This window comes from Alosa pseudoharengus, unplaced genomic scaffold (genome assembly GCF_046254945.1).
Source record: "Alosa pseudoharengus isolate Yale_2024_CS ecotype anadromous, Long Island Sound unplaced genomic scaffold, YU_APseudo_1.1 YU_APseudo_1.1_scf_9, whole genome shotgun sequence".
In the NCBI taxonomy this organism is placed as follows: domain Eukaryota; kingdom Metazoa; phylum Chordata; class Actinopteri; order Clupeiformes; family Clupeidae; genus Alosa; species Alosa pseudoharengus.
The window spans coordinates 11,264,886-11,289,634 of NW_027468881.1; the positions used below are offsets into that span (position 1 = coordinate 11,264,886).

General features: G+C 43.4%; 1 protein-coding gene across 1 annotated transcript; it reads left to right on the top strand.

Moving 5' to 3' along the window:
• The first annotated feature begins 6,054 nt into the window (after positions 1-6,054).
• On the top strand, positions 6,055-21,734 carry rbm38 (RNA binding motif protein 38). The gene is made up of 4 exons (XM_076277454.1): positions 6,055-6,794; positions 9,473-9,596; positions 11,606-11,660; positions 18,617-21,734. The coding sequence occupies exons 1-4, from the start codon at positions 6,585-6,587 to the stop codon at positions 18,939-18,941; spliced, it is 714 nt and encodes a 237-aa protein (XP_076133569.1). The 5' UTR covers positions 6,055-6,584; the 3' UTR covers positions 18,942-21,734.
• The last annotated feature ends 3,015 nt before the right edge of the window (positions 21,735-24,749 follow it).

Sequence of the window (24,749 nt, forward strand, 5' to 3'; positions counted from 1 at the left end):
GCTTACCACCTCCTGCTGGAGAAACTACATAACTAACCTCTAACAATACCAATCAGTCGTTTTTCTGCATGTTGCATTGCTATTGGGACTAATATGTAATAACCTTCATTTGTGTGACAGTATTGAAGTATAGTATGTTACTGGAATTGTTCTTTTCCTGATCGAATACATTTGAATTTAGTAAATAAGACCAAAACTGGTCAAAACCAATGCCTTTCTCTATTGACAAGTATTTCACCATTTGTTTGTTACTGGAATTGTTCTTTTCCTGATCAAATACATTTAAATTTGGTAAATAAGACCAAAACTGGTCAAAACCAATGCCTTTCTTTATTGACAAGTATTTCACCATTTGTTTGTTACTGGAATTGTTCTTTTCCTGATTAAATAAATTTGAATTTAGTAAATAAGACCAAAACTGGTGCTTTTCTTTATTGACAATAAAATATCATACACTCAAACAAATGAGTCATTATTAGACCAACATATAAATTAAAACAACATCAGATCCAGGGTTCAGGAGTAAAATGTAATGTGGAAACAGTGGAAATATAACCTTGTTATCATTTTGTTGGGCAATGGGGGGCATTGAAAATGCCGCTGCCTTAAATACATGTGTAGCATGCAGTCTGCACCAAGCAGGTAATAAAGTACTGTAACATGCTGTAAGCGGGGCAACAACTGTCCAGCTAAGATGGGAAAACCCTAAAACATTGGCTGTTACTTGATATCCAGGTGCTGGGCAAATGTTGTCTATTTGACACATCCTTGGTCTCTTACTTTTACAGCACGGTAATCACTTTGTTATAAATCCTGTTTTACCTGATTAAGAAAACAAGTACATGAACAGAACAGTTAATACATTTCTAATTTGACAAAGCTGTAAACCAGTTTCAAGATTTGCTGGTTAAGATCAACGTTGCTATTTCAGTGCATGTTACAATTGATCGGATCAACAAATGTGTACTTATGTGATCAATATCCCTTTAACACTAGAAACGCCATCATTTCATAATTACTAACTGCCATATAAGCAGTCATTTTGACCCTTCGGTTTTAAACTCTATATTCAACCAGCTGGACTGTATTCTTTTTTCTTAAACAGTAATTTTACATGCAACTTTTCAAACAGTCAAAATGACCATGTAATGTGGAAACCATCAATTCCAAACAGTCAAAATGACCATCACGGCAGTTGTAGTGTTAAGGTAGTGCTAGGTTAGACCATGAATAATCCTTATGAAAGTGTTTTTCAGAGATAAACCAGAGCGCAAAAAATGCTGTGGATGTTAAAATCAAGTCCCAATATCTGTTTTAAGAGAGATGTCATCCTGCATCCTCCACCATGTCTCTCTGAAGTGCTCTAATACTGTAGGCTCTCCAGTGCTCCTACAAATGGATCTGTGCAGAGAGAGAGCTTTTTCCTATTTTACAGTAAATGTTTCAGTGTCAGATTTGTTTGTTTATATATACATCTCAATGATATAGGATGGCCCCGCCAGGCTATCTCTCAGTAGTATAATATGTATACAGGCAAAACATACATTTGCATACTTTCCATAATGTCTACATTCTGATTACCTTCATTCATTTGTAAATGATTGTTCCTGATTGTTTGCTTGTGGGTTGGTTTGCCATAGCCTACAGTATCATGCCACCATCAGAGCATAATTAAGGTCACTATTTCACCCTTTAAATGAATTCATTCATCATATATGAATATAATGAATTATAATAAATGGCCACTCAAAAAGCACAAATGTTTAGAAACTAACCTTTGCTTTTCTGTCATAGGCATGAAATGAATATCAAGGAAGCTGTTTGGTCTACACTATACTGAGGTTCATTTTTTTTTCTCATTCAAGTCCATAAACATTGCACCTTATATTGAATGGAACATTGTACATTTTTAACATATATCCAAATATTCATTCTTCAGTCGGGTGTACTGTATATCACCTTAGAAAGGATCACCTCTTAAATAACACTTACTTTCATTTGCCTCTTCATCAACAGGGGAATGATGAAGCCATTATTGCAATAAAGCTCTGCTCTATATAATATTGCAGTAAAGCTGTTTTAGGGGAGTGTTTTTCGATAATCTTATTGTGCCCCCTTGTGTATGATTGTTGTAACACAAGTACCGTAACCATAGCAACAATTACATTTTTCTTCAGAATTGCAGAGAAGAAGAGAAGAAAAGGTCATAAAGTGATGACATTGACTATGGACCTTTGTGTCTTGAATAAAGTTGAAATAAATAAATATGGACATTTAGTGTGTAAAGTATCAATATTGTACCAAGTCCCATTCACAGAATAAATGCATGTAGTTACAGGTGTTTTGGGAACACCAAAAGAAACATTTACAATAAACAATAGGTTCAAAAGTCAAAGTCAAAGTCTGCTTTATTGTCAATTTCTTCACATGCCCAGACACAAAGAGATTGAAATTACGTTTCTCACTATCCCACGGTGAAGACAAGACATATTTTACCAATTAAGTCCACAGACAAACATAACATTCAAGTAAACAATAAATGAGTTAATAAGAAGGCACATACAATGAAGAAATAAGAGCAGCAAAATTGGGTTGAAATTGTGCATAGACAGTCAATAAATGGCTGAGGTAGTTCTGTTTGACCTAAGTAAGCAAGTGGCATAGTGGTGCAAGTTATGTAAGAGCAGCAGAAGTGTTGTGTTTTCAGGACAACAGGACAACAACAACAAGTTGAAAAGTGCAAGTGTACAAGTGGAGTAGTGCAAGGCAGCCATTGTGGGTCCAAAGTCCAGGATGTTATGTAGCTGAGGGTGGAGGGGGGAGAGGGGGGAGAGAGTTCAGCATCCTAACAGCCTGGTGTATGAAGCTGTTGGTGAGTCTGGTGGTGCGGGAGCGCAGGCTTCTGTACCTCTTCCCAGGTTTTACTGCTCCTCAGGTTAAACACAGCATAGCATTTTGCTCCTTTTATAACAGTGTTATATTCCCAAAACACATTACCGGTAAATATCCATATACTTAGCTATTTCCACATAAATGTTTATGGTCCTACTAGCTACCCCACATGCCATTGAAGAATCAGGAACAGAGTTTATTTACAATGATGCGCATCAAGGGAAAGACAGCATGACTTTACCTAAAGATCCATAAGCTGCTCTAACTAGACAAGGAACTAGTTAGAGTTTAAGTATCCTTCCAGGCTGACTGGAGATGGCGTTGGTCATCCCATCTCACGTGGACTACACTGAATCAGGCTCTGATTAGTGGTAACCTGGCAATCCGGAGCAGATAGCTACTGACGCAGCCATGTAGAACAGTGAAACACTGCAAAGTCATAATATTCCCACTTATCTCTAAATACAGTCACACACAGATATACACAGGGACAGTACAGATATCATACAGTCATTACATAGAATCATACTTTTAGTTTCAAAGTGACCCACTAATGAGAAAAGCAGAACATTAAACCACATATTGGAATATTGGACATAATGTTCTATTCCACTTTCTCTCAAGACCCATTGATGATATAGACAAGGTTTGAACAAAATCTGAGACAGTGCAGCAACAACCTTGTCTGATTTGACATGGAATGATCCATTTAGCTGCTCAACTGCTCAACCATCCTGAGCAGAGGTGTCCTGAGGTATCATTTGAGAGAGAAGGGGGTAAAAGTGCAGTGTGTCTAAGTACAGTATGCAAGTCCATGATATGTATTTTAATGTGTTCAGGATGTGGATGGCTTGTCTTTCTGTTTTAGCCAGTGGTTTGAACAGTCTGTGGGTGTGAAATGCCCTATTTTGTGTTGTCCTTGTTTGTGCTCTTTTTAAGACATACAATCTAAGTCAGAACATTTTAGGAGGCTAAAAGGCCCGTTTCATTTATTCTTATTCACATTCTAGCAGTTGATATTCACCAAAAAAAAAAAAATTTTAACTGTTCAATTTGAAACATGCTATGAAATAAATAGGCTGTTTTAGACCTTGTGTTGGGCTTACTGTGACAGATGGAGAAATGGGTGTATCCTGAGTGAATCCTTGCCATGACAAGCAAACTGCACAGCAGGGTTGTGCAAAATTCGAATTGCAATTCTGCTTCCTGCTTGGTACCTCAATTGAAATGCAAGAATTAGATTGGAATTTAAGAGCCAGTTTCAATTCAATTCTGGAATTTTGCACAACCCTGCTGCACAGGGCTATCAGTGGTTGAGAAGACCAGTCACTGATTGACCTCAGAACACAATTCCAATTCAGCTGTTGCATGTTATAATTCAGAATAATTGACCACGGTTTACTTGTTTGTTTGTTTTGATATGATTTTATGAGGCAATGTTTTCATCATTTAGCGGTCACTTGGATTGAGTATATTGGTTGAGCAAGGAAAGACAGAATCCTCAATGAACTGAATGAGGATGCATTGACTCTACCTATCCACCAGGGGGAGTGTTGTCTTTTTTATATAGCCATGTCACAAATGAGTGAAATTGGCCAGAAATGGGTGAAATGTTTCAGATCATAGACCTATTTACTACTGAGAAAATGCATACATTTTGACTGTGGATAGTGGTTTTATGCAAGAGGAGTTTAGAAGTTCATATATGAAGTCAGATGGGATTTTTCAGGTGAGAGATATGGGGCAGGCACTTGACACTGGGGTATGAGTGAAGCCCTGAAAAAATGAGTCTGTCATCAGAGAAGACCACCAAGAGAGGAGCATAGGGCATTTAGTCTGGTTGGAACTACTTTCCCAACCTATTTATAGTGTCTATGGTCCAGGCACAATCCCATTTGTCTCTAATGGCTACAGTAGTCCAACACTAGATCATTTAAGGTCAAGTTACCAGTTTTCAATCTGTTTGAGGTGTTCTCGCTTATAAACCTGGCTGGCTTGACACCGCAGAGGACTAAGTGAAAAGAATCAGCCACCACAATTACACGAAAGTTGTTGACAATGAATGATGTGGCTCAGGTAAGAATCAAAAGCCTTGGTCAGCTACTTTAGTTTGGCATGACATATGATATGGCTACACTCTAAGACCTGTGCTTTGCTTGCCCTGCTAGTTCATGTCAAGTAGCCTACAGTAATATGACACATTAACTTTTTGAAAATGTAGAAATGCTGCCAGACCTGTAATGATTAATAAATCTGGAGGACTGACATATGCATTAGAAACATGAGAAAGCAGAAAGGTTAGAGTGTGAAAGAGAGTGTGTACGTGTGGACACTGCACATACAGTACGCTACAACACACACACACATAGCCTATAGGCTACTCTATACACTCACTATCACTGTAGCACAAACACATAGTATTATTATGTATTGCTGCAGCGTTGAGCCACAACCCAATAATTGTACTATCTTGTATCAGTATGATTAGGCCTACTGATAATAATATCATTACGGAATATTTCATTTAGATGCAAAGCCTTCTTAATTAGGCTTGGGGAGGCCTATAGCTGTCACATAAACTCCGCCAAAACGACGCCAGCTAAAGTTTGGCTTTGTCACATCATTCATTATTTTCCTCCGCCTCCTCCTCGATTTCTCTTTCATCCCCCTCATTTCCCCTCACTCCTACCGGGACAGTGTCTTTCATGTGCCTCATTGTCTTTTATATCAGTCGTGTGCCACCAGTTGCTTGTTATTTCCTGTTTTCACACATTTAACCAGTGCTGTATGATCAGCAAAAAATACACTCTAAACATCTTCCTCACTCATACAAATACAAACGGAAAGTCTAATTCTAAGTCTTATTCTCAAAAAGGTTAAGACACTTTCGCGTCCCTCACTAACCCAGCTCCACTAACCGTATAGGCGAAGCGCCTTATTATTACGCCAGGCACAACACACGTTTAGTAGGCTAGGATATCACATCTGTCTTGTAATAGGCTATATTAGTTGTTAACAAAAATGTGTCATCAACTTCACTGGTTTCACGCGTAAACGGTATTATGCTGTTCTTTACAGCAAACTAGGCAATATTTCACTGATTCTCGTAGCCAATAGAGATACACAACACTATGACCGCCAACGTTGTCTGTTAACATTAGCCTACTCAGTTCAATTCGATTCGGAATTTTCAGTCAAAGTCACGATTTATATCATGTTTCCAGAATTTCCAGACAAAGACAGGTGCAGACGGATTAAGTGGGGTGGGGCAGGGCCGGAGAAGGGAGGCCCTTGAACGTCAGATGGAGGGACTTGTAGGAGTAACCAAATGTGAGACGCTCCAACTACATATTGGTCAAGAAAGCGAAGAGGCGTTCTCTTCTCACTTCGCCTATAAGAATCTTTCTGGTACTTCATGTGGTGACTCCTTAAGCCACCTGTCAGTTGGGACAGGCTGTCTCCAAAAGTGGTGCGTAATGCGTATGCCCAAGAAAATGGAATAGGAAAAAGAATACCGGAGGACGGGAGCGGCAAATACTGCCAGATTTTGTAAGATACAGGGAAAAAAACAGAGACTACCTCCTTTTTAATCGAAAACTGGGAATATTTTGTTTCTGAAGTTATTTATGCAAATTGGACTACTTGTTTGGCTGTAGCCTAGATTCTGTACATCCTGCGCGCTGGCAAATCAAATGCTTTTGCACCAGTTCGTTAAAGGGACATTGGAGACAATGCATCCTACAATCAAAAAAGACACTACTTTCACAAAGATATTTGTGGGTGGCTTACCTTACCATACCACGGATGCATCTCTTCGAAAATATTTCGAAACTTTCGGGGATATCGACGAGGCGGTTGTTATAACTGACAGACAGACCGGAAAATCGAGAGGATATGGATTTGTAAGTACTACACTGGAAACAAGCAAACCGAGCTGACATTTGTTATAGCCTAGCTATATGTTACTGTATGATGCCTACCGGTTAAAATAAGAAAACCAACGATTCGGCTACTAGGCTAAGCAGTGACACACTGGTAACGGAGTGATTGCAGCAAGTGTCCTGATTCACTGGAAAGACTTCTTGATTGGTTTCATATGCATATTGCCGTCTGTTGACGATCTAACGTAAGGCAACTATGTATCAAGTCCTTGCAACAATAGCCGTATGGATACGAATGTTAATTAGCCCAGCTTTTACTATTGTCGGTTAAATGGTCCACTGCTGAGAGTAAGTCTTTATTTTCTCTCTCTCTCTCCCTCTCTCTCAGACAGACAGACAGAGAGGGAAGGGGAGTGATAAACACGTGTCTCTTGCCTACTTCAAGGTTAAAATGTGCTCGTCTATTTCCCTCCGGAAGCGATGTTTCATTGTTCTACAGTCGCTCGTTATTGTTCCAGGTGTGGGCTCATGCCAATGACCCTGGTCACGGCATAAATATCTAACGGAAAATCAGTTACAGCTCTCTTCCTATTTTATTATATGAGCCACGGGTTTTATGTGCACAAAACATGCATGACTGGGTGATTACTGCCAGTTGTGGACAGTAATTGGCCATTTGAACGGATTGTATGGATTTTGTGCTTAAGACTCAAGTCTTAAAGATGCTATCTTTACAGTTAGTTTGCGATATAGGCCTTCATAATTCTGTGCGTCCATAGGTCAGCTTTAAAAAGTGTGTGAGGGGGAGCGCTTGAGTTGTAGGCCTACTTACTGTAAATGTAGTGCCTAATCCTTGTGGTTATTGAGCGAACTGTAGGACATGGCCAGTTTTGCTGTTAGATGTGTGTGAGAGAGGGAGGGCGACGTTTTGAATGTCACATAACACCATACATAGATTCATTTCTTTGAAATGTGCCAGTTATCATTTGATCTCAAGAAACACATTAACCAGTGTTGGGGAGGGAGTCCGGCTGTAACCATGCAACCAGAGTTAAAACACAGGTAACACAGTCAGAGAGAGGATTGCTGATATTCCTGTAGAATGACTGTCTTTGTTTACCTAACATGAAGGTACAAAGTAACTAGACAAAAAGCAGATCTACCCTGTTGCTTGAAAACCATGTTATATTAGTTTGATATATTAATGAGTCTCTCTCCTATACACACACACAGACACACACTTGACCCTCCCATGGCTACTTAGAAGCAGCCACAGAAGTGTGACACAGTCAGCTCCCCTCTGGCAGTTGGTGCTTTGAGATAAGGCCCTAGTTTCGATTTTACTTCCCCTTTCCACATGCTCCTAAGGTGCCGTGCAGTCTTATATGTCACAACAGGAGTGAAAAAAAGGAGGAGGCAGAGAAACGATTCATGCTCCACATACTTTCTGCACCCTTAAATATCCTGTCCCTGACTCCAGTGCACAAGTTTCACTAAAATGTTTGAGGATAATAGAATTTCAGCCCACAGAAGAGAGGTTAGACTAAACTGCAGAGGGAATTCTCACCAGGGCTCCATAGCCTTGATGTTTTTCCTATGTTCGTTCACTGCTCTGCAGACTAGTCACTGAGACTAGTGACTACCGAGATAATTAATGTGGCCACAGCTGTGGGCCTGCATGTATATACTGTTGTTGATAGCAAGTGAGACAGTTTGACATTAGTACTACTCACTCTGAATGCTTGAATGTTTTTGTAACACTTAGCGTCTCCTTTGAAGAAGGCCAAATCATTACTCTTGCTGATCGTGCGATGGAAAGCAGAGGAGAGACACTGTCCTACAGCTCATTCTCTTCTGTTGTAGCCTACAAGCTCCTAGTGGAGACTACATCAGATGGGACTGTGACCCCAACCCTACCCTGTGTATAACTCTGCTTATGTGTATATCGCTCTGGCACTGCGTTCAACCAAGCCCACATGATTTTATCTTCATTTCCATTTTTAGTAAACCAAAAAAGCTCATAAACTCAAAGGTCACACACTCGTGCGTGCATACACACACACACACACACACACACACACACAGTGTTTACTCCTTCACATGGATCTTAATGACATTCTTGGAATATCTGGTCTTGAGTTTGTACCTCTCTTTCATACTTAGCTCAGTCCTACTTTCCTAAACTACTTTGCTCCCCTGACAAAGCCACTCACTCAGTTGTGAAGTGCTCTGCTGTGATCTGTGCCAAACAAGTCTGCTATACTAGTGTGCTGTGCTCTGCCATGTTCCATTGTACTTTACTATAGTCAAAACTATCCTACTCCCATATCCATCTGTGCTCCACTCTCTCGTGATCACACACTGTTTCATAGGCTAGGCTAGCTCATGGGACATGCCTGCCAATCTACCCTACACCCCCTCGACTCGCTAAAGCGCTCTAACAACTACAAAGATTTCAGAGCACAAATTGGAAAGCATTTCTCCCAAGACTCCAAATGGAGTTTAAATGGGTTAGTTAGATTATGGTGGCAACAGCAGGGGGGGGGGCAGGGTTTTCCCCATAGATCTTGCCGCCACATGATGGGAAAGAGAGATTTTTTTAAACAGCTCTGATCTCTATCCTACTCTGGCACTAGCAATGTATAGCAATGGTGTGTGTACTGTATGTCCTGTTGACATGGCTTTCTTTTCTGTGTCAGGTGACCATGATAGACAGGGGGGCAGCTGAGCGAGCATGTAAGGACCCCAACCCCATCATCGACGGCCGCAAAGCCAACGTCAACCTGGCTTACCTGGGAGCCAAGCCTCGCAGCCCACAAACAGGTGAGTTGTGATTCCTGCCGCAGCAGCCATTTTGAATAAGAAAATAACTTCCATCATCTCTGGGGTAAAGTATAGATAGTCCTAGTTCTCTAAATGGGCCAGACCCTGTTCCAGCCAATCAACAACAATCGCTTCAGGAGCGTTGAGGTGTATTTCATTGGCTGTTGAGCTCAAAGACTGCACCTTTAAGACGTTAGACGAAAATGTCAGCGCTGACAGGGTTGTTTGCGTCTACTGTCCGTGTCCCTTCGTAACATGCCTAGAGCTTAACGGCAAGGAGGTCACTGAGACGCGAGACCCGACACGTTGTACCATGACTGTAGTCTGTGCCTGTCTCGTCAGTGAACTTTAGGCATGTGGTTATGTGTTGCCGCACAGCTCTGTCTGTGTTGTGTCATGTAATCACAGCCCTTGCTAATACTCAGCCTGTCTCCTTCGCTGCCTCACAGCGGCGTCTCTCCCCTCCCACACCCCACATGCATACAGCACCTACCAGTCAGGAGGAACACACACACACACACACTGACTCACTGCAAATTGACATTTCAACACAGCCTCGCTCCCAAAACATCTGCTTTTGCTGTTGTTGTGCAGCGCTCCTCCTGAAGCCCCTCAAGCATGTTAGGAACCAGTTAACGCCAGCCTGAAAGTCCTGAAGATCCACTATCCGTGCTGCATTTTATGTCTCACTGTGTGTGTGTGTGTGCGCGTGCTTGTGTGTGTGTGTATGTGTGTGTGTGTGGTGAGTGCGAGTATGTGAGTGCGTGTGCGAGAATGTGTATGGGGCGGGGGAGTCGTCTCCATGTTGCTGTCATTGCGTGACTCAGTCATAGTGTCAGCTGTGGGTTCTCGTCCTTGAGGTGACATGACTGCAGAGGATTTCTCAGAAGGGCGTCTTTTACACTCGCCGGTTTGGGGGAATGGGTGTAGTCAGACACCGTGTAGGAGTGCAGCGTTCCGTGCTCCATTGGGGATACTGATAAGTGGAGAACAGCGCACTTCTGAACAACAACAAGGGCAACAACAAATGGGAAGAAGTGGGGGCAAGAAAGAGAGAGAGGGGGGGGGGGGGGACAGGAGCGAGAGACAGAAAATTGAGATGTCCCAGGAAGAGCAAACGTGAATGCAGAGAGAAACCGAGATAAAGATGGGGCAAAAGAACATGTCTTCACTGTAGGCCTATTCAACCTTTGCAGTGATTCATCCCAAATAACATAGAGGTGGAAGGGTGGGGGGGGGGAGGGTTGTGAGAGTTCAGAGAGGAGAAGAGGCGATTGCTGAGAATAAAGAGAGGGAGAGAGGGACAGAGAGCAGTGTGTCTGACCTGTATGACTCAGCCTCAGCTGATGCATGTTGAGAGCTGGCTAGTCACCAATGTGTTCTCATCGTCTCTGTGTTTGTGTGTGAGAGAGGGAGAGAAACAAAGAGACATGTAGAGAGAGAGAAAGAGAGAGAGAGAGAAAAAGAGAGAGGGAGAGAGAGGGAAGAGAGCTGGGCAGGGCTGCAGGAGGGGTTAGTCAAGCGAGAGATGTTTCTCATCAGTGTCTCTCCAGATTGGCTGTTGCGCTTTCAAATAAACAGGCTGGACGTTTTTCAGTTCAGTGAGTGAACAGGGGAGGGCACAGAGGCATGAGCGATGAGAACACTGGAGGGCCGAGGAGTGGGGTGAGGAGGGGAGGGGTGGGGAGGGGAGGGGTGAGGAGGGGCTGGGGTGGAGTGTGTGGATGCTTTGGGGGAAAAGGGTGGGGGAGGGAGAGAAAAGAATCTGAGCAAAAAAAGAGCGAAATCGGGAAAGACAAGGATCAAGGAGAAGTGATATAAATGGTCAAACATCAAAACAACAACAACCCCAAACAACAACAGCTGCCTTTAAATGTGTGTATGATGTGATCATTCCTCTGTCCCGTCCTCTCTGTCTCTCCATCTCTGTCTCTCACTTTTCTATCTTTGTTTACAGAAATGTGATTTGTTTCTTCCTAATGTCTTGTGTTGTTTTGTGTCCCCTGTAGGTCTCTCTATTGGAGTGCAGCAGATCCACCCCACGCTCTTACAGAGGCAGTATGGGTAAGCCAGAGGAGTGCACTGCACTTTACTCATCCGCACAACAATCTGTCCATATCGTTCTCTTCACAATAATTTCATCTTAGTGGAAAAAGAGTGTAGTTTGTCCAAACAGAGATTCACCTCTGTCTCCTGGACCTATCCCTCCCTCTTACTTCTTACTCTCTCTCTCTCTCTCTCACACACACACACACACACACACACACACACACACACACACACACACACACACACACACACACACACACACACACACACTCAATCACATGCACAGGCTTTCTCTCACTCTCACACACACATACACAATCTCTCTCTCACTCACACACAAACACAATCTCTCTATATATATATATCTCACACAAACACACACGCGCACACACACACATAAACACAATCTCTCTCTCTCTATCTTACACTCACACACACACACACACACAACCTCTCTTTCACACACACACACACACATACACTCCCCCTCTCTCTCTCTGTCTCTGTCTGGGGCTGTGTGTTTACTATCCTGGCACTGTTGATCGTGGGTTTATTTTGGGCGCAGGCCTGTTTTTCTTGCTGCTCTCCGCTCCGCTCCTTTCACAGGCCATTAGTGCGCTAAGGAGTCCAGCTCCCCTCTCCTCCTCGTCAGCCCTGACCCGCTTGTCAGCAGGGTCAGCAAGTCTCACATATTCACAAACACACACACGCACACACACGCACACACACGCACGCACACACACACACACACACACACACACACACACACACACACACACACACACACACACACACACACACACACACACACATACAAACACACAAACTTTGGGATAACACACACTCAAACAAAACACACATCATAGGAGCAAACTCACAAGTACACCGCTGAATGTATTGATTTTCCACCACATGTTTCTCAGTCCCTCATTTACAGGATGCACTGTACTCCTCTAACATTCAAACCCACATACATGTATAAACATGCAGTATAGGAGCTCCCACAGGCAATACAAGTATGCACTCTCAAACAGTTCTCCCTTTTTCTGTCACACATGCACACACACTGACTTGCACACATCCCTGCACCTACACTCACTCACACATACTTGTGACTGGTGCCGAGACGTTGTTGTATAAACAGCTTATGTAGGGTTTCGAGTGGAGATGAAGCATGAAGAAGGGAGAGAGCTTGGGGTGCTTTTGACTTGCCTCTGTCTGCTGTCAGGGCCGTGGAAGACATGATGGAGGTCTCTCCTTCCACTCTGTGTTCTGATTGGATGTCCTCCTTACTCTCCCTCCTCTCATTGGACGACCCTTGTCAGTCTCAGAGGAGAAGACTCTCCAATCCTCTATAATGGCTTCCAAAATATTCCACTGTGACTAAGGAACTGGTTCTGTCTCTGTGAAACTGTTGTGACGAGTCTGAATAAAAACACCAAAGGGAAAAAATGGATGATGAACACTGTTATTATTAGCCACACAAAGTTGAGATGAGTTTGTTATTTGTCTTCGTGTTTACGAAGTGCAGGGACAGTTTGGTCCCCTCCATTCGTGGTCACCATGGAAACGATGACATTTGTTATGCTGAGAGGCCGGTCCAGAAGGGGCTCTGGTTTTCTCTGAGAGGGACAGGAGGTCCTTTCAGAAGACCCAGTTTAAACTTCACGGCTCAATGATTATTAAAATTTCAGCTGCCACTCTTGAATTATTGAGGAGGATTGGTTCTGGGGGATTTGGGAGTGGCCCTCGGGGCTTATGAATTAGTGAATGTGGGTTGATTGCATTGACTATGAGACGACGTCCGTACCCCACGCACTGGAGGGGTCTGGGCGTCTCTGCACACACCTCTCCGCTCATCCTCTTAACGAGATAATGACCATTATTAACACACTCATCAGAAACTCCATACAGACATGAACGTGTCTGGAACATGCTATTGTGTGGAAGTTAAGATATAATATGGATTTTTTGAAAATCTGCTTTTCTTCAGAGGGTTGAGTGTGTTGCATTGTTCATGAAGGAAACCAAACTTTGTAAAAAAAAAAGAGAGACCTGTTCATTGTTTGTTCATTGATGACTTTGCTCTGACCTTGTAAAGGAGGTAAACTGTTACCACATCAAATGGCTGTGGGCACGGAAGCAACACCAGTACATCCAGATTTTAATCCTTTTTGTGTTTGCCTAAGGTAGGGCTCCATGATTAAGCTAGCTAGCTCACATGGCCATTGTATGCTGCTGTGCTGACTGTGTAAGATGTCTCTTTTGGGACAGGTGTTCTGAGTCCATTATGGGAGGCTTATGGTGTTTAAACTAAGGGCCACAGCTCTTAGGCAGTTTACTCAAGAGAGACACCTCATTTGAATGCTAAAGAGAGACTGGGCAAAGCCTGAGACATGACCTCATGTCCTAAGATTTACCAAGAGGCTACTGAAGTCAATGTTAACATTAACTCTATCCAAAGTAGCTTTTGGACCTCCTTGTTTTCCTCGTTCTTTTTGGGGTTTTTTTGTTTGTTTGTTCCCGTTGCTAAATTGATTCTTTCCTCCCTCTGTGGCCGGTCGGTCTGCATGTCCTTGTTTGGTAAAGGGGGAGCCTGGGGGGGTTCTGGGGGAAAAGCCCTGTGCCCCGTGGCCACGGCTCTGCGTTGGCACGCCGGCCCAAACACCCATCTGCTCACTGGCAGGGCACACATCACACTCCTCTCTTGAGACGGGCACACAGAGGCTGGCACCATTTTCTCACTATCTCTGTCACTCTTTCTCACTCTTGCTTTTCCTCCTAACTCTTTTTTTTAACTGTGAAGAGGAAGAGCATTGTGGTGGAGAGCTATTTCACATTTCCTGTGCAAACAGACACAGGGGAGGCCTGGCTAGGCTAAGCTAGGCTAGGCTAGGCTAGGCGCTAAAGAGGAGGATTAGGGTATGGGAGACTATAAAGGGAGAACCTTAAGCCCTGTGTGGGGAGTGGCAGAGCAGAGGTGGGGGAGGGCAGGGAGTGGGAGTGGAGGATTGGGAAACCGAAGCAGGGGATGAATGGAGGGGGGGTGGCTGGCTGCAGAACAATCTAAAGACCCTAATTTTGCTGAACTGGCAGTGTGCGGATCATTCATCCACGGCATCTGTGCCACCTTCCAAACCCTCTCCCATCCCTCTCTCTGACACCTCCCCCTCAGTTTTTAATCTTCAGTCGATCTCTCTCAAGTAGCCTGTATGTCCTCTGTGATTCTTTTCCATCTTTGTTTTCCTGTCTTTTCCTCCCCCCTCACTTCCTCTCTCTCCTTTCTTTCTTTCTTTCTTTCTTTCTTTCTTTTTTTCTCTGGTTCTTCCCAAAGGTGGGAGAAGCTTTTATTCTGTTGCCACCCCCCCTCTCTCTCTGCTGTCACCCATGGGGGCCAATTAGAAAGCTCTCGCTCAGCAAGCCCACACGTTTGAGAGCCTAGGCGAAACCCACCACCTATGAGCTCACAACCAGTGCCTGTAGGGCCATGAGCTCTCTTCTCCCTCTTGACTCCATCCGTCTGTATGAGCCCATACCGGGGAGGGCAGTGCAGTGGGTGTCCTTGGTCAGAGGATTTCTCATTAAGCGCTAAGAATGTCACTCCAGGTTCAGAAAAAAGGGAGAGATCCTCCTCTGCAGTGTTTCAGGGCAGCCGCGTGGACTGCCTAATTAGCTTTACCCAGAGGTGTAAGAATAATGAATGAAATCAGCCGTCTGCGTGAGTGAGTATGAAGCTGATACGACAGGATTCTCGGCCGGTCTGAGGATTCTGGAGAGGCTAGCCCACCTCATCTGTAGCTTTCTCCCCAATTGCATAGTGCTACAGTCATCATACCCAATAGAGAAGGAAATAAATAATACTCATTTATTTCATTTCAATTCATTTCATGATGAGTGCTTGAAGCTTTCAGGAACAAACAGAGCCCCTGGTGAAGAGTGTGCTGGGTAGATTCCCTGTCCGCTGCGGCGCTCTATACCTGCCCTCAGCCCTCACCTGGGCCCCAGCTGGACTGGCTCTCAGGCGCAGATGAAGGATGGAAGATGAGGGAATCACAGCTGTCTGGCGTCCTGTCTATCTTCCGCTTCCTCTGGCCGTGGCACTGGATTGCCTCATTTTAGTGCATCTCCACTGACTCGGGCTATCGCTACTTTCTTTCTTTTTTCTTCCTTTTCCTTTTTTCCTTTCTTCTCTCTGTCCTCTTTCTCCCTCCCTGCCTCCCTCCCTCCTTCTCCATCTCAATCCTCCTGTGAGTCTGAAGTGCTGCAGAGGCCTTGGGGCTGCACAGGGCCACAGCGCTCTCTCCCGACCCCCCCGGCAGGAGGAACGACCCCGAGTGACCTCGGCGGGGAGGGCAATGAGCGGCGGGCAGAATTTCACACTTGCGTGCTCGGGCGGCATGTTTTTTTCCGCAGCGCAGCTCTGCGAGTTCCATTTGTCATTGCTCGGCCCGCTGCCCTGCGCACATCTCTTCATTAGCCACAATCTGCTCTCTCTCTCTATCTCTCTCTCTCTCTCTCTCTCTCTCTCTCTCTCTCTCTCTCTCTCTCTCTATCTCTCTCTCTCTGCCTATCTGTCCCTCCTTCTCTGGCCTCTCCCCATCTTCATCCTCTATCACTCTCTATCTGTCTTCTTTCTCTGTCTTTGGCTCTCTCACCATCCATGCATTTGTCTTTTTCCCCTGTCCTTCTGTATCTCCATCTACCCTTTATTCTACCCTTCTTTCTCTCTCTCTATCTCTCTCTTCCATCACGTATGATAGCGTAGCAAGAAGGCACAGCCAGGACACAGGGCTCCTCTTCTGCCTCTCCTACAAAGCTACTGTCACTCTCAATACATCAGCCCACAGCAGAGGACAAAACATGGCTACAGTAGGAGAATGACACTGCAGTCTGTGTGTGTGTGTGTGTGTGTGTGTGTGTGTGACAGGATGTTGGAGTAAGAGGTCAGATACGTTTCAGGCTATGTGTTTGTTTCCTATTTTGAGATTTTCAGTATCCCCTTGTTTCTGCATGCATGGGTTGGGGGTGGAGGACAGATAAGAAGCTGTGTGTGTGTGTGTGTGTTGGGAGGCATGGGTGTTTGGTGTAAGCACACACAGGCCTGGATCTCTGTGTTTAGGGGTAAGCAACCCAGAAGTTCAGTGTGTGCTCAGTGGTGTGTTTGTCCATCACACCCGCGTGTGTTTGTGTGCGTGTAAATGTGTTTAGTTCGGAGAGAGAGAGAGAAAGAAAAGTAAATTGCAGGCCCAGTGAAGAGGTTTTGTGTCAATATGTTTTTATATGGTTACTTCTGGCCATTACAAAACAGATACCAAACACTAACACAGGAAATGACATCAACCTCACCCAGAGCATGATCTCTCTAAGATTAGTTTAATGGTTGTGTCTGTGCGTCCATGTTTGTTTATATGTGTGAATGCTCATTGAGTGTTGCCTCAGTGGGGTTGTGGGCGTACATAGTGAGTGGGAATTTTTTGTGTTTCAGTATGTGTGTGTGTGTGTGTGTGTGTGTGTGTGTGTGTGTGTGTTGTGTGTGTTTTTTGTGTGTGTATGCATGTGCACATATCATATGTGTGCGTATGCGTTTGCGTACGTGCGTGTGTGTGGGTGTGTGTGAGGAGGAAGGAGAGCTTGCGTAGTTCCCAAATGGCTGTGATAATGAATCTTCCTCTGGAGAGCTCTTGTCCTCTATATATAGCGCTCCTCTGGTTTGCTGTGCTGGTGATAATTGCATCCAGAGGTGAGTGAAACACCAGGGGTGTGGTGCTGTGGATGGCAGGCGCTCGTGGGCCGGGGGCCATTGTTCTAATGAGATCAGTACATTCTGCCCTCTGCACATGCCCATACTGTAGCCATGAGCTGGCTGGCAGTGTCCATGTGTGGGTGTGAGTGTAGTTGTACATCATTGTGTGTGTGTGTGTGTGTGTGTGTGTGTGTGTGTGTGTGTGTGTGTGTGTGTGTGTGTGTGTGTGTGTGTGTGTGTGTGTGTGTGTGTGTGTGTGTGTGTGTGTGTGTGTGTGTGTGTGTGTGTGTGTGTGTGTGTGTGTGTGTGTGTGTGTGTGTGTGTGTGTGTGTGTGTGTGTGTGTGTGTGAGGAGGGTGTAAGTCCCTATGAGTGCACACATCCCTGTGTGTGTAAGTGCACACTGTGTGCGTGTATATAAGCGTGAGGCGTGTTTTCGTGCGAGTGTGTTTTCGTGCTCATTACTGCTTGCTCTTCTCCCTGGCAACCTCTTACCTCCCAGAGGCATGACCTCATCACGCAGGAGAGATGAGGACGTTCACCCCACCCCAACCCCACCCAACCCCTATCCAACCCCTCCAGCTGAGCACCCTCAATGAGCCTGCAGCTCCCCACACTCAAAACTCAATGGGCGGTGTCTCCCTCTGTCTCTTTCACTCTCTCTCATACTCTCTTTCTCTATCTCTCTCTTTCTCTCTCTCTCTCTCTTTCTCTCTCTCTCTCTCTTTCTCTCTCTCTCTCTCTTAGCAAATTGTGTGCCGCATGTGTGTTTGTTTTTTGAGCTGAACCGTTTGTGTCTGCAGTGTGCTTGTCAAAATTAGTGAGTGTAGAGTCCTTTTGTGTGCGTGCGTGTGTGTGTGTGTGTGTGTGTGTGTGTGTGTGTGTGTCTTTGTGTCTTTGTTTCTTTTTGAGTGTGGGAGGTAGTGTCCTGTGCTATTTTAGGGGGTTGAGACTTTAGTCCTAGGGCCCAGTGTCTGAGTTCAGTGGGGGTTTTTTATTTGTTTTTTGAAACGTGACTTCCTGAGCAGATGTGCTAACCTCAGTAAAAGTGACAGTATACAAAGGAATTGAATAATCTCTTTCTCTTTCCCTTTGCTCGCTCTCTCTGTCTCTCTCTGTCTCTCTCTGTCTCTCTCTCTCTCTCTCTCTCTCTCTCTCTCTCTCTCTCTCTCTCTCTCTCTCTCTCTCTCTCTCTCTCTCTCTCTCTCTCTCTCCCTCTCCTTCTCTAGGTTGGCTCAGCAGTATGTGTACCCCCAGGCCTTTGTCCAGCCCAGTCTGGTGTTACCAACTCAGGTCACATCTACCGTAGGCTCCCCCTATCTGGACTACAACACAGCCTACGCCCAGTACGCATCTGCCGCCTTTGAGCAGTACCCTTATGCAGCCTCGCCAGGCTTCCTCAGCTACACGTATCCCACCACGACCACCCTTGGACCCTCCGCTGCTGCCACCCCGAACCACCTCCCACCCCCCCTCTCAGCGGGCTCCAACCCTGCAGCGGCCGCCTTCCTCCAGTATCCCGCACAGCCATTGCATTCAGATCGCCTGCAGTGAGGAGGACTGGGCAAGCAGAGTAGATTATTGCACTATGACGCCATCAAGATGGGACGAAGGGCTGTGATGTCATCAAAGTGGGGCTTGTTATCATCAAGTGGAGCCCCCAGTTACACCCAAAGGGCTTCCTGTTTATGGACTGTGTTACAAACAAACAAGCAAAACAAACAAAAACAACCATTAGTTTAAACAAACATTAGTAGAACATTTTTTTTACAATGTATTAATATTATAATTAATGTTATTTTTCACTGTGTATCTTTGTTATCGTCCGTGCTGGTAGTGTAATTGTTATATGAACTCAGTGGACTCAGGGCCCTGGCTGTGTATTGGAGTGTGGATAAGGGGGTGGTTAGGGGCCCCAGGTACACTCTGAGAGAGGCCAGGGAGGAGGCCTTGAGCAGGGGGGGCCTTTGGGGCCTTGGCCAAGCTCCACTGCTCAGGACTAATGGAGGAGGTGGATGATCAACAAGCTAAGGGTTACTTTAAAACTAAATGTTGAAACCCTAACTCTTTTTATGGGCACCACAGCACAGGCAGACAGACAGACCGACACACACACAAACACAAACACACATACACACACACACACTGACAGTATATACACCAATGTCTAGAGATACTGAATACTATTAGTAAATGTATGGGTAGTTTCATGATCAGGTTTAGCGTTTGACATTATCCACGTACATGTCTTTGTACTTTGATTATGTTGGAGAACTAGGGCTGTCAATCGATTAAAAAATGTAATTGAATTAATTACATACTCTGTGATTAATTAATCTAAATTAATCGCATATATCATTTTTCTGTAAAAGTATTTCAAATATTTAAATTCAAATGAATAATTGAATAATCAGAATTAGTGACATTATAGTTCAAAAACTCTTTTATTATTATTTTCACTGTTCAAATAATGGCCATAATAATCTATGATATGACCTAATATGCTGAGGAAATAAATTCAAAAGTGCTTCGGGAAGATGTTGTTTTTTTCACATACAAGGCGTTTCAGGCCACAGATATAACCTAGGGGACACAATGAAAATAAATTAACACTCCCCTCAATGTCAACACTATTTCTTTGCATTGATGTGTGACTTTAGAGTCGGTGAACTCCGGTGATATACAAATTCCTTGCTGCAGACATGGCAGAGGACTTTATTTTAATCAACACTTTATTTTTATCAACACCATCAGGCCGTTTTTTAAAAGTAAATGTTCCAATCAATGATCTAGGCAGCACATTTTCTTCTCTCTCCTTTATTTTACATTCTAATGGTTACTGACTAGAACGGCTCGGGGTCAAAGGTCATACGGAATCGATTAATCTGCGCTATTTTTTTTAATCAGTTATTTTTTCTCAAATTAATTAATCGAAATTAATCAGTTATTTTGACATCCCTATGGAGAACTATATATTATTATTAATGACTAGGCTAAACAGCACAAAACATCTTTTGTCCATTTTCACCCTCAAATTGATGTTTCGTTTAAAAACTACACTACTTTAGCACATTCTATTAACAAAACTTTATTGTAGGCAGAACACTGTACTACCCCAGGACATTCTGTAATATGTTACAATTGGCATGTTAATGAAAGTGCTTGAACTTATTTAGTGGAGGAAATACTTCAGATACAGTATGTATCAAACTACGTCACAGCCTATCAACAAAGATTTAAACGCTAAAGTTTTACATCAAACAGTAACATTAGAAGTATACATAAGAATTGTCAATGACCAGTTGCATGAAACATTTTTTTTCATCCTTCAATGGATGTAGATAAAACAAAACAAAAGAAAGAAACAAATGATGATGTACGAAGGTTTAATAGGACTTGCAAAACAAAGTGCTTCCCCTGATTGTGAAACTACCCATGTAACACCACACCACTTCAAAACTGTCCTTGATGAGGCCTTTTGTATATTTCCTTAATTCTTCACTTTACAGCTGTTTATGAAACATGGACTCTTTATGTCTTAGAATTCTGAAGGGTTTAGAATATTAGCCTGAATTTAGCCATTTAGCTATTTTTCCTTCATGCCTAGTCTGATTTATGTCTGTAAAATCTCCCTGTCTCACTTTTCACCACCACCTCCCTCTCGTTCTCTCTCTGTCTCTTTCTTCATACAAAATGCGCAACACACAATCATTGTTCAATTGAATATGCAGTTTGGTAGTGGTGGGCAGATGAAAATGTCCAAGGTAGACAACACTGTAAGTTTAGATAATTACTTATCTAAAGCCAGGGTAATTAGTAAGGACATATTTATGTTGACAGCCATGGGAGAGGTGATGATACAGTATTTATGTTTAAGGTATTTATATTGCAGTAACAATATCCATGTTTCACCTGTGCTTCCATGTCACTCTCGAAGATAACCGATCAGACCTGTCTCTTTGGAGGCTTTCTCTGAGACGGTCACCCTCAGCTTACAAAGGCCTGGCATAGTCATCGTGCCTGAGGAGGTCTGCTATGTTGGGTTTTAGATTAGTTTATTTCAGGAGTGGAGCCCATTCCAATAAAAGACTTTTCAGAGCACGGGGGTGCAGTGTCATAATTTAATAACAGCTGTATGAAAGCCTGACACTTATCCATATAGGGATATACCTGACGTGGATGGAGATTTAGATGGTCTGGGAGAAGTGGATGGAGATTTGGGAGGGAGGAAGGGTGGTAATTTGGGGTACTGGCATTGCCATACTGTTGGCATTTCTCAGTGGCACAATATTTATGTATGACAGAAGCCATACAACAATGTTCACAATAAAGGACTTTGTAAATATATGTGTTGTAATTGCACATTTATCTTTGTATCCAGGCTCATGGGTTGAGAAGGAGTCTTGTAGGTATGACATTGCATACTGGTTGAAAAGGCAAAGCCAGACATCTTTCACCCAAAAGGAAATGATTTATGTATAGTTGGGTCTGTGCTAGCGCATAAATAAAAGGGAACCTTAAATTAACAGCCATTTTGAGCTCCACTGAACAGGAACTGAATTCTACCTCAGACTCAGAATATTTGTCAGGGGCCTCATGCAACACTATTCAATGAGCAATAACCCTAGAGTCTTAATGTTACTGAACCAGTGTTTGATGTAGTGTATCTTTCCATTCTGAATATTTTTGCAGTAAATTGCAAAAGTTGTATTCACCCAAAACCTTCAGTGTATTGCAAGTTTGCATACCATACGAGTAAATTATATTGTTGGTTTGCTTTAAGTAGCCATTTTAAAATTCACACAATCAAATCACACTTCACACAATTCACTCCAGCAGTCCACTGTAACTGTAACCCAAGTTATTGTAGCCTATACTGTGTATTGCATGCTGCAAAACTTATTTTTGCAACCATTATTTTCTCCACACATGACAACATTTAATTTGGTTCAAACGTACACAAATGTGTGTGGGCGGTGTGCAGCCTGCTGTATGCAGTTGCCATTGTGACTGATGTAGACACAGTTGAGGAGTACAGAATGAAAGTAGAGGGGCTTTCCTAACCGGGTTAGTCTGTTATCTCTCCACCGCAAATACAGCCCCGTGCCACCACCACCTACACACCCACCCACCCCTGCCTCAGCCTCACCCATCCTGCCCCCGTTACCCCCTGTGGGGGCCTCTATCTCTCCACAGAGATCTGCTCTACCAAACACCACACCAGCCACTGCAGTAGATCTGCTCGCTTATCCCCAGCCCCCACCCCACCTTCCAACACTAGCTCACGTCGACACTCACACAACCTCCATTTAAACTAACTAAGCTAACAAAGTCTGACACTCTGAGTCATCATAGATAGTTAAATGTTTCTGTTTTACTTGGTCAAAACCCAAATATGTGATGCTTACACACACACATACAAATGATACAAAAACATGCCATTATGGGAACCACAGCAACACTTCCTGGATAGGTAAATCACTTCCTCTGTGACCAACTTTTTAAATAGCTTTCCCCACATTACAGAGTAGTTAAAAAAAGAAAGCCATTTTGAGTGTACTACAACATGCAGCCTGAAGCAACAACATCAGAATGCATGCCTGTCCCTTCAGACAATATGTTAGTGACTCTTAATATCATCGTTGTATCTATTGTACAACAGTATTAAACTATACACTCTTAAAATACTCCCAATGAATCATTCCATTCACTGGGCTTATGCGTCACACACTTTTTTTGCCTCAAAGCCACTTACCTTGTTACTTCCTGCCATCTAGTGGTATTATGTGAAGCATGCATGTTGGTGTTGGTAACAAAATTTCATGTTATTTCCTTTTGCACTCTAACAATACTAAAATAGAATAATTAAGTGACACTCAAATCAGTTAATTGCAGTAGCCAGTGGCACTCACATTGGTACAGAGGACATATATGTGCAGATTTGAGGACCATTGGTTATTTATATATTCACCTTAGTTTCCTGTACAAAGTGTAATTCAAATTGTAGTGGCATTCATTTTCACTTTTTACATGCCTTTTCTATCACTCCATTATCATGTTGTTGTCCAATGACTACCAAATATCCTAACGCTACAACTAAAGCCATCATAATGTCTTAAATCCCTTAGTTATTCAACTGCTGTTTGACTCGCTCTCTTTCCCTCCTCTTTTGTGTGGGTGTTTGTGCGAGACTACTTCAGATGATAAATCAACTTTCAATCAAATCAATCAAATAACTCATCTATTCTGAAAGTGTTTATTTTAAATGTAGATATGAAATCTCTTCTAGGATTGCATCATTAATGTACAAACCAAAAGCCATACTGACATGCTTTACATTGTACAACTGCTCGAACAAAAAAAAAATGAATGAGTCTAAGTGATCTATGTCCTGTTATTGTGTTTATTTTTCATTCAAATATGAAGAATATTTTTTTTGAACCCCAGTCAGGGCCTGCACTACCGCAGAGAGTCAGACCTCACTGCCTTTTCTGACAGTGAAATGTCACGAAAAAGACCGGGAGGCAGTTTTGTTTTATGGGTCGTGTTTTTGTTTGTTTTTTTTTGTTACAGAAACGCAGATCGGATGATTTGTATACAAAGTGAAAGTCAACTTAATCATAGCAAATAATACAGTTTGGGGGAGGTGAAACAGGTGTCATAAAAATAAATAAGAAATTAACATCTGCATGATACAAACACATGCGTGCTGGTAATGATAAAAATCCAAAATAAAAAGCTGCAGTGAACATTCACACACGCGCGCAGACACGTGCACACGCCCACACCCACAAACACACACACACACACACACACACACACACACACACACACAAAACATACATACTGTACATACACACTCTCACCCTCCCAAACACACTCACACAAACACTCTTACACACCCACTCGTGCTTGCTTGCACCCTCTTGCACACACACACACACACACACAGTAACACTCACACCCACCCACCCACACACACACACACACACACACAAATAAAATGAAAAATGAATTGAAGAATAAAACCCTGGTAAACTCTAGTATCATACATCCACATCCCGTACTGTAGAAAACAAAAAAATGGAAAAAATGAGATCATAATCAGATGAAAAAATGAAAAAGCATGCCCAAGTTCACTGTTCTAGCTCACCCCTGTCATGAGTGTAGAATCTGAGTGCTGCCTCCTCCACAGACCCCCAAGTCCAGTCCCGCCCCTTCAACCACCCACATCCATGCTCTTGCCCTTCCCCTCCCTGCCCCACAAACTGCCCCTTCCCTTCGGATGGCCGACCCAGCACACACCAGCCTACCCTCAGACCCACCTCTGTAATGGAGGGGGTGTTGGAATCGGGTTTACTG

Excerpts from the sequence above, each read along its gene's own strand:
- rbm38 (XM_076277454.1), top strand. The coding sequence starts at position 6,585 with ATGCTTTTGCACCAGTTCGTTAAAGGGACATTGGAGACAATGCATCCT. Across the intron at positions 6,795-9,472 it reads AATCGAGAGGATATGGATTT|GTGACCATGATAGACAGGGG; the intron begins GTAAGTACTACA and ends TTTCTGTGTCAG. Across the intron at positions 9,597-11,605 it reads GCCTCGCAGCCCACAAACAG|GTCTCTCTATTGGAGTGCAG; the intron begins GTGAGTTGTGAT and ends TGTCCCCTGTAG.